Source organism: Polyodon spathula, chromosome 17, assembly GCF_017654505.1.
Source record: "Polyodon spathula isolate WHYD16114869_AA chromosome 17, ASM1765450v1, whole genome shotgun sequence".
Taxonomy (NCBI): Eukaryota; Metazoa; Chordata; class Actinopteri; order Acipenseriformes; family Polyodontidae; genus Polyodon; species Polyodon spathula.
The window spans coordinates 8,868,614-8,881,354 of record NC_054550.1 but is presented as its reverse complement, the minus strand read 5'-3'; the positions used below and the strand labels follow the sequence as shown (position 1 = coordinate 8,881,354).

Genomic DNA, 12,741 nt, shown 5'->3' with positions numbered 1-12,741 from the left:
ACTAGCCTAAATGGGAGCCCACTGTCTGCTTGTACTCGAGACACAAAGGGCATTCATAGAAGGTAATTGCAGTCTTATTATAAACAGATCACATGATAATCTGTCTCAAGACATATAAAACAGGACAGTAAAAAACTAAAAACAACCCTGCTGCAGCTGCAGTGAACAACTGTCAAGACACCAACAGCTCCCTCTAGTGGAGAAAAGGCATCAGTGGCTCTGATGTGGACTGTGTGACGTAATTGTGAGTGATGTTGAGTAGTCTTACCGTCAGTGTCAGTTACAGCTGCACTCCAAACCAACTTAAAGGTAAAAACAAATAAAACAAATATAATCCAATAAATGTTTTTTTATTATTATTATTTTTATTACCATTATCAAATGCTCAATATGAGAGCATGTTACCAAACACTGCACATTCTTTTACATACTATATAAAATACATATTATCTTCAGCATTAGAATAGCTTCTTGCAGTACTTAGTATCTGAAAGACTAGTTCTTAAGCAAGGGCCACTGCGGCATGCAGCTTATGATGATCTGTCAAGAACCATTTTAAACATCTGAGGCACTGCGTGAGGGACAGACCTGGGTTCAATTACAATTGGAGTAGCACTGTTTGCCAAAATTACCACACACACAAACTTCCTTAAAAGTCCTTAAAATCACAATTCCATTGTGATTGCCCTCTCAGGTCTGGAGAGGGAAATGTCTTAGGATGCATACATCTCATACTAATAGGTATGCAGCAGTTCATTTGAGTTAAAGGTAGCATCAATCTTACTACATTTTGTTTAAAATAACCTGTTAAAACATTATTGTCCGGTAATGTCAGACAGTCAATAAGTTGTGCTAATTAGAACCTGTGAAATTCAAGTTGAGACAGCTATGTAAAAATGATAAACTGTTTAACTGATTTTAATATAATTTCATTAATAAGACCAGACTAAATCCCCAGGAGCCCCTCAACTCCAAAAGGAATTTCTCAAGGTCATATCTCAGGGACTATCTGACCTGGAAATCAGGTGTTTGCCATAAAACTGTTTTTTAAACCTCTCAACAATAGTTCAGCCACACCTATCCAAATATTTTACATAACATTAGGTACTTGTAGTTAACATCACATCAATGGGGTTGTATGTGGAACTCATGAACATTTCACAAACACACAACATATTTATTTGGTATTCTGCATTTTTAAAAAGGGAAGTCCCACATAAATGGCATACTTTAAATACAAATCTTTGTATTCCTGTTGAAATAACTCAAAGTTTGTGTAATGCGTAATCATTTTTAAAAACATGTTGGGTGAACACCTCAGCTTTACATTTCCACTGCTCTTCTGTGATCCCCATATTGTTAATATGCAAGCTTTTATTTAGAAGCAAGTCATTTGAGAGAAAGGTCAACTTTAACATACAGTAATATGGTCAACAAGCACTTAACTTGTATATGCCCAGCCCAAAGACACAAATACATTTTAGAAAAAAATAAGTCCACTTTAGACCTTTAAAGACAGAAATCTACTGAAAACATCCTTCATTTAACACACTGTAGTTTTTAATTCATTAGAACAGAAAACTGGATGGGTAAATATCCTGTGCCTGTTCACTTCCTGTGTAGCAGGTATTAGGAACCCACCTGACACATGCTACAGGTCCTTATAAGTGCCACACAAGAAGTTAACTTACTCATCTGTAACATTTTTTTTTTTTAAAAGTAAAACTTCAAGTCAAGTACACACAAGTTTTGTGTAGTGCTTTAATTTGTGTTGAGCTATAGGTTTCCTCTGGTTTTGTTTTCACCAGTTTGGTGGTTCATCTAAAATACTAAACGTATCTACTATTCATCATGTGGTCCATGCTAGTGCTTACTTAATAAATTCCCAATATTGAATTATTGCGAGCACCATAACCCTCACAGATTTACATATGAATCTATCAATTCAAACAGTACCTGTACTGATATGAATTTTCCTGTGAAGTTCCAGTATATTACAATCAAACTGTTTATCTCACCATAGAGAAGAAGCACATTTTTTTTTTGTTATATCCCATAGCAATATAAGTAGGTACTGGGAACACTTATGCACATTAGCAGCAGCTTTATCCTGTGAAAGGGTTCTGTATCTGCGTGTATTGAAGATAGTGTTTATCCTGTGAAAGGGTTCTGTATCTGTGTGTGTTGTAGATAGTGTTTATCCTGTGAAAGGGTTCTGTATCTGTGTGTGTTGTAGATAGTGTTTATCCTGTGAAAGGGTTCTGTATCTGCGTGTATTGAAGATAGTGTTTATCCTGTGAAAGGGTTCTGTATCTGTGTGTGTTGTAGATAGTGTTTATCCTGTGAAAGGGTTCTGTATCTGCGTGTATTGAAGATAGTGTTTATCCTGTGAAAGGGTTCTGTATCTGTGTGTGTTGTAGATAGTGTTTATCCTGTGAAAGGGTTCTGTATCTGCGTGTATTGAAGATAGTGTTTATCCTGTGAAAGGGTTCTGTATCTGTTTGTATTGGAGACATTGTTGCTGTTAAATTCTCAGCTGCTGAAGGAAGTTGTGCAGTGAGACAGCACTGTTTCTCACTTTATCCCCCTCTTCCTCTTCCACTTCCAGCGTGGATATCTCTGCAACCCCCCCAGCACCCAGCATACAGGGCAGGCTCAGGAAGGCCTCTCCGCTGATTCCGGACCAGCCCTGCAACACAAATACACACATCGTACCCCTTCCGAGACACACCAATGGCCCTATTCGGAAGCACACGACTTACTGACAGGAATACAAGCATTGTAACATTATAAAATCAGAAGAAGAAAAAAAAACAGCTACACAAATTACTTTGTATTTCACTCTAAAAGTGTGGCTTACCAGACCAGGAGGCCCACTGTAGTCTAGCAGGTCCAAATTCCAGCCCTCAACAACCACTTGTTTTGTTTCAACCAAGAAGCTTCTTAGAACCAAACTATCTGGACTGCTGTTGTTGCTCTGCAAATGTAATGGGGTGTATTTCAAGGAACAGCAGCACGATAGCCTGTCTCCTACCTTTGCCAGTGTGGAGACGCAGTGGGTTTTCCTCAGGTCTGTCAGAATGCTGTGTGTCAGGTCTGCTATGGACAGACCCACAGACCAGGAGCGCTGCCCTTTCCCCTTCAGCATCTCAACAGCCCTGTCAATACCGGAGCCAAACCGTTACTGACAAAACAAACTCTCACCTCTTTCCTACAGAACTAGTGTGGTCCTGACATAGCTACCTGTCTGTAAGCTGTTTCTGCGAGTCAGGTAGGTTGTCAGTGGCCATCGCAGGTCTGTTCCACACAGCAACTACATAAAAAAAGAATTCATATTACAACAAAAGTCAGAGATGTACATATGTGACAGAGACCTACATTGTATAATGTTTACTTTAGGATAGATTTCCAGCACTGCAAACCATATAACAACTATGACCAAGAATTATCCGCCATACATCTGTAAGTATTTCAGTTTACTTTTTTTTTTTTTAATTTTTTTATTTTCCCCCAATTTGGAATGTCCAATTATGTTTTTTCTCCTCTGCCTCTTATCCACACTGAATGTGTCTGGCCAGTAGGGTTTGCTGTTGCTCAATGAGGAGAAACAATCCCTGCCGGTTTCCCATCACCCACCTCAGGAGCGTTAGAGCCAATGTGACGCCCCCCTCGGGGTCCCTAGCAAAGTTTGGCCTCTTTGCACAGCCCGGACGCAAATTGGCACCATCCAAGCTGTGTGACTCATCCTGCGCTTCCAGCAGCAGCGCTTTAACTGGATGAGCCACTCGGGGACCTCCACAGTTTACATTTTTAATTATTTGAAATAGCCTTCAATCATATTTGTCTTTATAAATGTCTGTTACAATGACAGACTTTACCTTTATTCTCTGACAGCTCCCCAATAACCCAGGCTTTCCCGGCTGGCTGTCCCTTCAGTAAACTGGAGAGAATGTAGTGGAAGCGCTCCGAGTCCAGGTTACACCCTGCTCCTAGGACACGGTTTGCAGGGAGGCCACTCTGCTTCCATGCCACGTGGGTCATGATATCAACTGCAAGGGAAGGATGTTAATGAGATCTGTGTTTCAAAACACTGTCCAAAGCCAATGGTACAACATGGTACAAAAAATAAGACAGCCTGCTGCTCTTATTCAGAATGACTTACATTCATTTATACACCTTCCAACTTCCACTGATTAACTGGGTGCTGGGTGATACTGGACGGGAAAATAGGATTGAAACTATGACAATGTGAGCTTCATAAAGTATTGTGAGACGCAATGCTCTTCCTATCAGGACAGCAGCTGCCAGTTTCATAGGTCACCTTAAAATGGCTAAGGGTTCTTTCAAACAGCTGTATTATACTTTCTAAAGAGTTACAGAACAAGAAACACATCACTTCACCTTTGCTGTATCCTGTGTTGTCCATTACACAGTGATATTTTTTTAAACATAATCCAACTCTTTTAAATATTACATCATGGGTCATAAATTCACTGGCAATACATTTACCAATTTTTACTAAGCAGCATTCCACAGGAGAAAGATAACTGTTCTTCTGTGTATCCAGCTCACACTCCGTCCTGCAGCAATGCAGGTGCTCCGACTGGAATGAAAACGCTAAACAGAGGGAGCAAGATCTGGATACACAACGATGCTTATCAAAAAAATTATCTTTCTCCTGGCAAAGTAGAAGTTTAAAAATGTTTTATTAAATGTAAATATCAGAACAAAAATCAGGATAACAGAGGGCGCTTCCACACAATTGAGAATATTGGAACTTTTAGATAGAATGTGTAGCTTTAAACTGAACAGAAGCTCAAACATACAGATAGCACAGTTACTAACAGGGTTCAGCTGCTTCAACAGAGAGTGGTGTTTACCTGGCTGGGAGGTGATGAGCAGCACTGCACTGGGGCTGTAGTGAGCCACAGTGGGGATGATGCCTCGGAACAGGTCCACATTTGTCTGGACAACACTCACATATGATTGGTCATTACTCCAGGAGTTTGCTGCTACCACGACAACCCTGGAACCGGCACTGGCAGAGAAATCTACAAGCAAAGAATTTGATGGTTTATTTTTTTATGCTTACATTTTCTTAATGAGATATGCTATAAATTCATAAGCAATAAAAACTAATGATAAAAGTTTCTTTGTTTAAAACAGTAACTATATTACAATGTATAATTCTTCATTATATATACATATATATATATATATAAACTTTTTTTAAAGTCAATTTATAAATACTCTACATCCAAATCATTTCTAAATTAGCAGTCCATAATAAAGCAATGTAAGCAGTTAATAAATTGCCTATAGTTTTTTTTTTTTTTTTTTTTTTTTTTTTTTTTTTTTTTTTTTTTTTTTTTTTTTAAGTGGCCCTTATTTAAACTGAGCTCTAATGACAGGGCATGACTTGTTTAAGGTAAACAAATGATGGTATAAGCACACATTCTATAAATACACCTGTTTCATGTTTTCCTTTCACTCGTAAATGGCATTTATTTCTATACTGCATATACCCTTAACCTGGAGATTAAATGAAGGGGCATTTTCTACACAGCTAGGCGTTTGAGTTCCTGTTACCTCTGCAGATCTCCACCTTCGGCAGGTTGAAGATCTCCAGGTCCATGGTTCCTCCTTTAGAGGCACTTTCTGAAACATCGATCAACACCAGCTTATCCACACTGCTCTGAGTTGAGAAACAAGGAAGAAATCCACATTATTCTGTTAGGTTTGCATTGGAAACATGACCTTCAAAACACAAAGATAAGTCGCTCCAAGTTAGAGGACTAATTAAACACCCTGTTATAAAGCGATACCCATAACTGGCTACGAACTACGATCAAGCATATGTGTAACCAATTATATGAAGGACAAATGCAGCCTTTTGTTACACCTTTTATCTAAAATGCAATGTTATACTAAATGAGAAGTTAAAACTATGCGTTTGAAAACTATGAACAATTACTTTTCAAGTACCATTTGTGCATTGAACTATAAAATCTGTTTTTATGATTTTACAATTTTTTATTTTGAAGTTACTATGAATGAATAAATACCATGACCTAGGAATGGGTGGAGGGACAATGTAACTATCATTCGAAAGGATTTGAAAACCCTAGCAAGTACACCTTTAATAGTGTCTACCTCATTTCCACAGTTCATAACATCCCTTACCTTTGCCAAAATGCTCATCACGCAGGCCATGGCCAAGTCTCCACCCCCAACCACTGTGACTTTGTTAATTGGTCTGTAAGCTCTGTCCCCACCCACTCCGACTGCTGATTGGAGGGTCATGTCAGACACACCTAAAGAAAATGAACAGCCAGTGAACAGACAGGTCAAATCAGTGGCTGTATACACACGCTTAATATACACATGAACATCCACTAATGGTTCAGAGCAGTGTGCTATAGTTAAAACAGTCAGCTGTGCAAGTTGTCTCCTGCAGAAAGTGTTATTGGTATAAACCTTTATATCAGTGTATCAGCAGAAGAACAGCAACAAAGACAAATAAAAAAGACTGACCTCCAGAGATCCTCGCCAGGAAAGCCATGAGCTCGGCCGAGTCTGTGTCATCTCTAGTCTTTGAAGCAAGAGGGGGATCTTCTTCAAATTTGGCTACCATTTCTATGAGCAGCCCGTTCACAGTCGACTGGGGCTAAAGCAGGAGACACAACAGTTACCACTTTTTACTCTAAATCATCATAAGCACATTTTATTCAGAATAAAAAAACAAAAACACAGCCAATAAAGTTATCAAACCCAGAAAAAGCTCTGCTTATAAGTAGTCTCAAAGTGGTTCACTACAGTTGGCCAAACAACTCTGCAGGCGAATGTTGTGGAACGTGCTTACATGAGTCCAGTTCTGCAGGTACGGCAGGTAGATCCGACCCCGTGCGTCCACATGTCTCCCCACTCGGACCACCATGTTCGGGGTAGGCATGAGGAAGCACATGGGGGGGGTGAATGGGTGGGAGTCCAGCAGCCACAGCTGGATAGGCATGTTGTACGAGCGACCTGTGGAACACAGTGAAAAGTCCAAGAAATTTACAGGCATGCTAACCAAGGCTTTAAAAAGAAAAAAAAAGGTCTTAGAACTAGCAACGTAACACTGACACATTTTTTTATGTTAGAAGTTTAATTGAATACATATTCAGAAATACAACACAACAGATTCAAAGCTGCGGTTGCTTTCTGGTACCTGGTACATCCAGTGTTGTAGGCCACACTCGCAACAATGGACTGTCTGTAATCAGACCGTGTGGTTTACTACACAGTTTAAAATCTATGGAATTGTATTTGAATAATATATCTTGCAAAAAAAGATCAGCACAACAGTAAGGGGCCACTGATAATGTTGCCACAGCTAAAAAGAAGAAGTAAGGAGATCCAAGTTTGTTATGATGGATTACATAACGTCATGAATGGATGAAACTTAAAAACAGTCCTTAATTCATTAATTTCAAAGCTTGTGTAATAATAGGCAGTACCTTGATATTTAACCTGAACTGTGCCCGTCAGCTTCAGCAGGTCCTTCTGGGTGCTGTCAGTAAACGCTGGTAACAGAAGAGCATACACATGTTCACATTTATGTATTTATATATATATATACACAGGCAATGTTAAAGCTTAGCAAAATTAACCTTAAATTCCACACAATTCGGCGAGTGTTAAAAAAAATAGAAGGCCAGAATCTTAAAAATAAATATCTCCCTTTCAATATATTTCACTGAAACAAGGGTCGCTAAAGACAGTTACATATATACACATCAATAACACGAGTCACTTACTGTATGTGTCCACCGACGGCTTCAGTGAAGGGTTCATTCTGTGAACTTTCTGGAGTTCGTCAATGGTCAAGTCTCTGAACTTGTACTAAATATAAAACCATTTACAACATTATTAAAGTTACGAAGACAGTTTGTGAGCTTGGTTCAGCACTTCACTAAAATACAGTGATTGAAACTCACACTAGCCCTGCAAACACTGGGATTCAGAACTACCTTCAGTTAAGTATATAATGATAAATAAACCGTTCCTCCCTTATAGCTGCTATTAGAATACCTATAGGTGTGCTTTATTCATTATATGAGTGGTAAAAACATGACATTACTGTTAATTATAGCTTTTTTAAAATTATAGATTGCTCTAATAAAGTCATAAACAACTCCTTCCTTGTTTCTGTAACTGAGAGATAACATAATAAAACAGAAAAAAACAGAGACAAGACCGAGGCAGTGCCAGAGAAAGATATTCATACTGTCTAAAGTGTAGTAACACCTTAGAAAATATATATTTTTAAATACATAAAATCTACAAACCCTGGCCAGTGTTTTCTTTGTGTGTTCTTCGCTTAAATCCATCTTGAAATATGCACAATATAAGCTTTGATAAATACTGTGACAGCACTACGAGAAATGACGTTCCCACCGGCAGCTTGTAAACTTCCGCGTCTTCGGGCTTTCCCCTTCACATCTGGTATGGAAACTCAGAGAGTCCCGCCCTGGCTGTACTGCGTGAATAATGAAACGCGAAAACTTTTCAGATACTGAAACATTCTAACTATGCCAGACGTAACAGTGGTTTTAAAATGTATTGGTCCCGTTTTAAGGTGTTCATAGTTTTTTTTTGTTATGTTTTAAAACCTAAATAAACAACTGAATCTACCAAAGAACTAATTATAATCTCAATCTTTTTATAACTCACAAAAAATAAATAAAATGTATTAACAGCTATCACTTGCAATGGGACAAGTCATTTACACTACTAGCACGTGTAAATAGTGAGCAGATATGCATTTTTTACACCACTGCTCCACTGCTGTTTAATTGGACATCTGTCTTCATATACACAGCAGTGGTAAAAAAGACTAATGTGTGAACACACATCTAATATTTAATTGTATCACCCTAATCCCAGCCCCAACCTTAACCTTAATAATGAATTATTAACATAACAGGTTGAAGAGTCCGGCACCTTCGCCTAACGTGGTAAAGTCGTGATTGTGGTATCCTAGACTGTTATAATAATAGTAAGGAGAATGTTGGGGTTCCCTCTTTCTGTGCAAATTCCAAGGAGGGTAAATATCCGTGATCTTACCAAACCTTTTCACATGTAGGCTACAGAAACAACCCAGAATGGGTTGTATAAACGTCATGTACAAAGTTGCAAAATATTATCAGTTGTATAGAAAAAATATGATTGTAATTAAAGGTGTCGTGTACCTAATTGTTTTTAAATCACGTGACAATATGACATTTTACTTGTGCTAGCCCTAAATACATCATCAGTGTGCTATGCGATGTTTTTAATTCTCATTGTCTATAGGTCGATACATTGGCCACATTCACAAAGGGCAATCCACCACAAATATTTAACCCCTTAAAGGTTTCAATTTGAATTACAGAACTTGGCCAAAGGCAATGAGATGTAGTTATTATTCCTACTGGCATTAACAATGAAAAACAAAGCTCAGCTAACAACAGGAATGATGATAACTTCAGGTTGAGTCCCTATACTATATCACTGGGTGTAGATATAAACCAGATATAAAGTCAATCTACCCTCATGCCTGCTCTACTAATAATGTGTTTATAGGTACACACACACACACACACACACAATATCCTGTGTGCTGAAAATAGTGAATAAACTTTTCCTTCTTGGTATTTATTTTACAGGCAAATCAGAAAGAACTGAAGATTGTTCCCAGAAAAAAAAGATGGCATTGAATATCTGTTATGACTCTAAAGCCCCTTTCACACTGGCATGCTCTACCCGGGTCTGGGCCTGGTGTCATGAGGGTTGGATACGCGATTTCACACTGCTTTTAATAAAGCAGGAGTGACCTGGGTGACAGCAAAGATCTTAAACAAAAGTGCACAGTGCCAATATCAATGACCTGGAAGCAGCTTGTTACTGACGATTCCATCCATGCTTCTCTGGTTTGAACCGTCCGCCCAGATGTTGATTAGAGAAAATGTTTCTACATCCCTGCTGCCATCTGGCTCATGTGGTCTCTGTCAATAAAAACATGGCTAAACAGAATAAACTAAAATGTTCTTTGCGGAAGTGAAACCTAGATGCAGGCTTGGTTGTTTGTTATTGTGTCGACTCAAAAATGGCCGTCAAACATTTGTCTCACTCAACCCACATCATGAGGTGGGTTGCCGGGACCCAGGTACTATCCTGGTACGTGGTTTCACACTAAGCAGGAATGCATTTATCTTTTTTGCATAGAACAATGGTCTAGCACTTTTAGTTTTAGATTACCTGAATATATTTGTTCTAACCATGGTCTGTGCAACCAGTAATACATACAGTTATAGTTAAAAAATGTACTTCTCAAACAAACACTTGACTGCTTTCACTGGCCCCGATTAGCACTATACTTGAATCACCTTATCTGAGGAATTATTGGGTAGTTCAAGACCTCTCTTGCTGTTGATTGGATACATCCAGTATGTTTCTTCCTGGCTACTGATGACATTTCCATACCAGTCACAATATTGAAGAAGTAACTGTTTGAGTGGCACACCCTTAAAATCTAAAATGCCTTGGGATTTAATTATTTTTACCAAAAAAAAATTGTGGCTACTGTACAATACATAGAGCACTGCTTTTAAAATAGTGGACAATGGGCATGAATGATTTGGTAGAGTAAGGAATTTTGTAATAATTTTTATATTGTAACTAATTATTCTTTTATGTTATTTTCTGTAACAAATTGAACTGAAAAGCTTGGTTTGGTATTTGAGAAACTTTTCTTTCCTTTTTCTTTCTTCATATAAAGCAGATTTATTAATAAAACAAGCTGCTATAGACGTTTTTTAGAGTTACATTGGGCTGCAAAATATTTTGAATACATACGGGTACTGCCTAGTGGGCTGCATACTGGTATTTCATATTGTGTCAGCAACCAAAGGGGGGAGATATATGGCTTTTGAAAATAACTTTTGAGCTAATGCACAGCATGTTTTGGTTGCTTGCTAACTCCCTGGTTTGTTTACAAATGAACCCGTCATCAGTTAAGAAAAAGGGAAAACTGAAATCCAAATTAAAAACAGCACAGCTGCTGTAACAGTAAAAGTAATAGGGGAACAAATATATTGCAGATCGGGTATTCCTTATCAGTAGGCGAGTGATAGGGTAAATACTTTGAAGCAAGGGTACATAGGGAAATTAGTACATACTGGGTTACATATCGCCATCTTGTGGTGAATGTTGGAACTGAAATACAATTATTAATTCAGAGAAGAAAATAATATACAATATTTTTCTATTTCAAGTCTGGGTGATGTGCTAATTACAACACAGAAGGCTGTTTGTGGTGAGACAAAGGGAGGATTTGCACTTAATGCATCTCAATAGAGATCTTGCGAGTGGACAGCTTTCATAGTGAAACAGATCATTGAGATAAAAGCAGCAAATATTCATTCTCTCATACAAAATTTCCAGATGAAAGAAAGATAATTCAAAGAGTGAATGACCCATTTAAAGGTTGAAATTCAATCAGATGCTATAAAAATAATTAATACTGCACTTGATTTTCTTCTAGGTTCTGAAGTGGTTACTGATTCTGTTGGAGATGTTGGGGACGCAGGTGGAGACAACAATGAAACAGAGCTGATCATACAGCAGAAGCTGTGAATGGGACTATTGAAAACAGCTGTTCTACAAAGAATACTGTCACATATACCATGGACATTTTTTTGAAAATAATGTGATATTTGAATGCTATACTGTAGTGTTGAATATGTCTGTTAAATTTAAATTAAATTTAAGTTAATGTTATTTGTAACAATAGGTTAGCAATAGAAGTGTTTATAGAGAATATCACAAGATATAAAGAACAGTTGTCTATACTAATGTGTTAAAGATATAGTTAGTACTTGTTCAATACATAATGATCATTTTTGTAGCTATAGTTAGTTATAATTTTTTATCAATCTTAAGTGCATCATACAGTTGAGATGGTCTAGAATATGGAATTCTACAAAGATGGAATTTTATATACACAGAAATCTTAAGGAAAGTGATGGTACTGGGGTACAGGTGGAATACTGAGTGTTGTAAGATTAAAATGGGTCAATGTCAGTGTACTTGTTCAGTTGTGGATATGAATGCAATTTTGCCAGTGTATTATATCATCTGCCAATACATCTGTTAAATCTACAGAAGGTAGTTGCATCCTAACTGTCCAGAAAATGAATTATAGTACAGTATTGAAATATGCTTACCAAAGTAATGGAAACTACTGTTTTACTACTAATTTGAAGAAAGGTGCAACACAAACCAAATCTGTAATCAATTCAGAATGTTTTTTTGTATCACATCTGTAAAAACAACTATTGCGGTGAAATAATTTGCCTACACGCACAAGCTTTCCTATTTTAAAGGAGTTCTTAACAGGAATTGTTGATTTAACCCTAACGAAGGCAGGTATCCAAAGACCGGTAAGACTTGGATCATCCCATCACCTAGGCAAACTAAGACAGGAAGCTGGCGCTAGGACTAAATTCAATTTTAGAGCAATTCCTTATAAACCACTACTTTTGAAATACACCACTATTGGAATACACTGAATTACTTTCTTTGTATAATAGTGAGATACTCTTATTTACAAGATTAAGAGGATCTAAGGGAGATTGTAAGTTATTTTGTAATAGTTTTATATTGGAACTAATTATTCTTTTATAAATGTTATTTCCTGTAACAAATTGAACTGAGAAG

At 37.6% G+C, this 12,741-nt stretch overlaps 1 protein-coding gene across 1 annotated transcript; it reads right to left on the bottom strand.

Moving 5' to 3' along the window:
• Window positions 1–376: 376 nt before the first annotated feature.
• uevld (UEV and lactate/malate dehyrogenase domains) lies at window positions 377–8,467 on the bottom strand. Its single transcript, XM_041276572.1, has 12 exons — window positions 8,331–8,467; window positions 7,800–7,884; window positions 7,500–7,565; window positions 6,863–7,026; window positions 6,535–6,667; window positions 6,184–6,314; window positions 5,590–5,695; window positions 4,881–5,051; window positions 3,879–4,049; window positions 3,244–3,313; window positions 3,035–3,158; window positions 377–2,689 (listed from the first exon to the last, which is right to left on the bottom strand). The coding sequence occupies exons 1-12, from the start codon at window positions 8,370–8,372 to the stop codon at window positions 2,525–2,527; spliced, it is 1,428 nt and encodes a 475-aa protein (XP_041132506.1). The 5' UTR covers window positions 8,373–8,467; the 3' UTR covers window positions 377–2,524.
• Between the last annotated feature and the right edge of the window lie 4,274 nt (window positions 8,468–12,741).

What these genes read in the sequence shown, in the direction of transcription:
- uevld (XM_041276572.1), bottom strand. Translation starts at nt 8,372, where the DNA reads ATGGATTTAAGCGAAGAACACACAAAGAAAACACTGGCCAGG. An exon ending in GAAGGTGGAGATCTGCAGAG is followed by an intron (nt 5,052 to 5,589) that starts GTAACAGGAACT and finishes CTTTGCTTGTAG; the next exon opens with ATTTCTCTGCCAGTGCCGGT. An exon ending in CAGAAACAGCTTACAGACAG is followed by an intron (nt 3,159 to 3,243) that starts GTAGCTATGTCA and finishes CGGTATTGACAG; the next exon opens with GGCTGTTGAGATGCTGAAGG.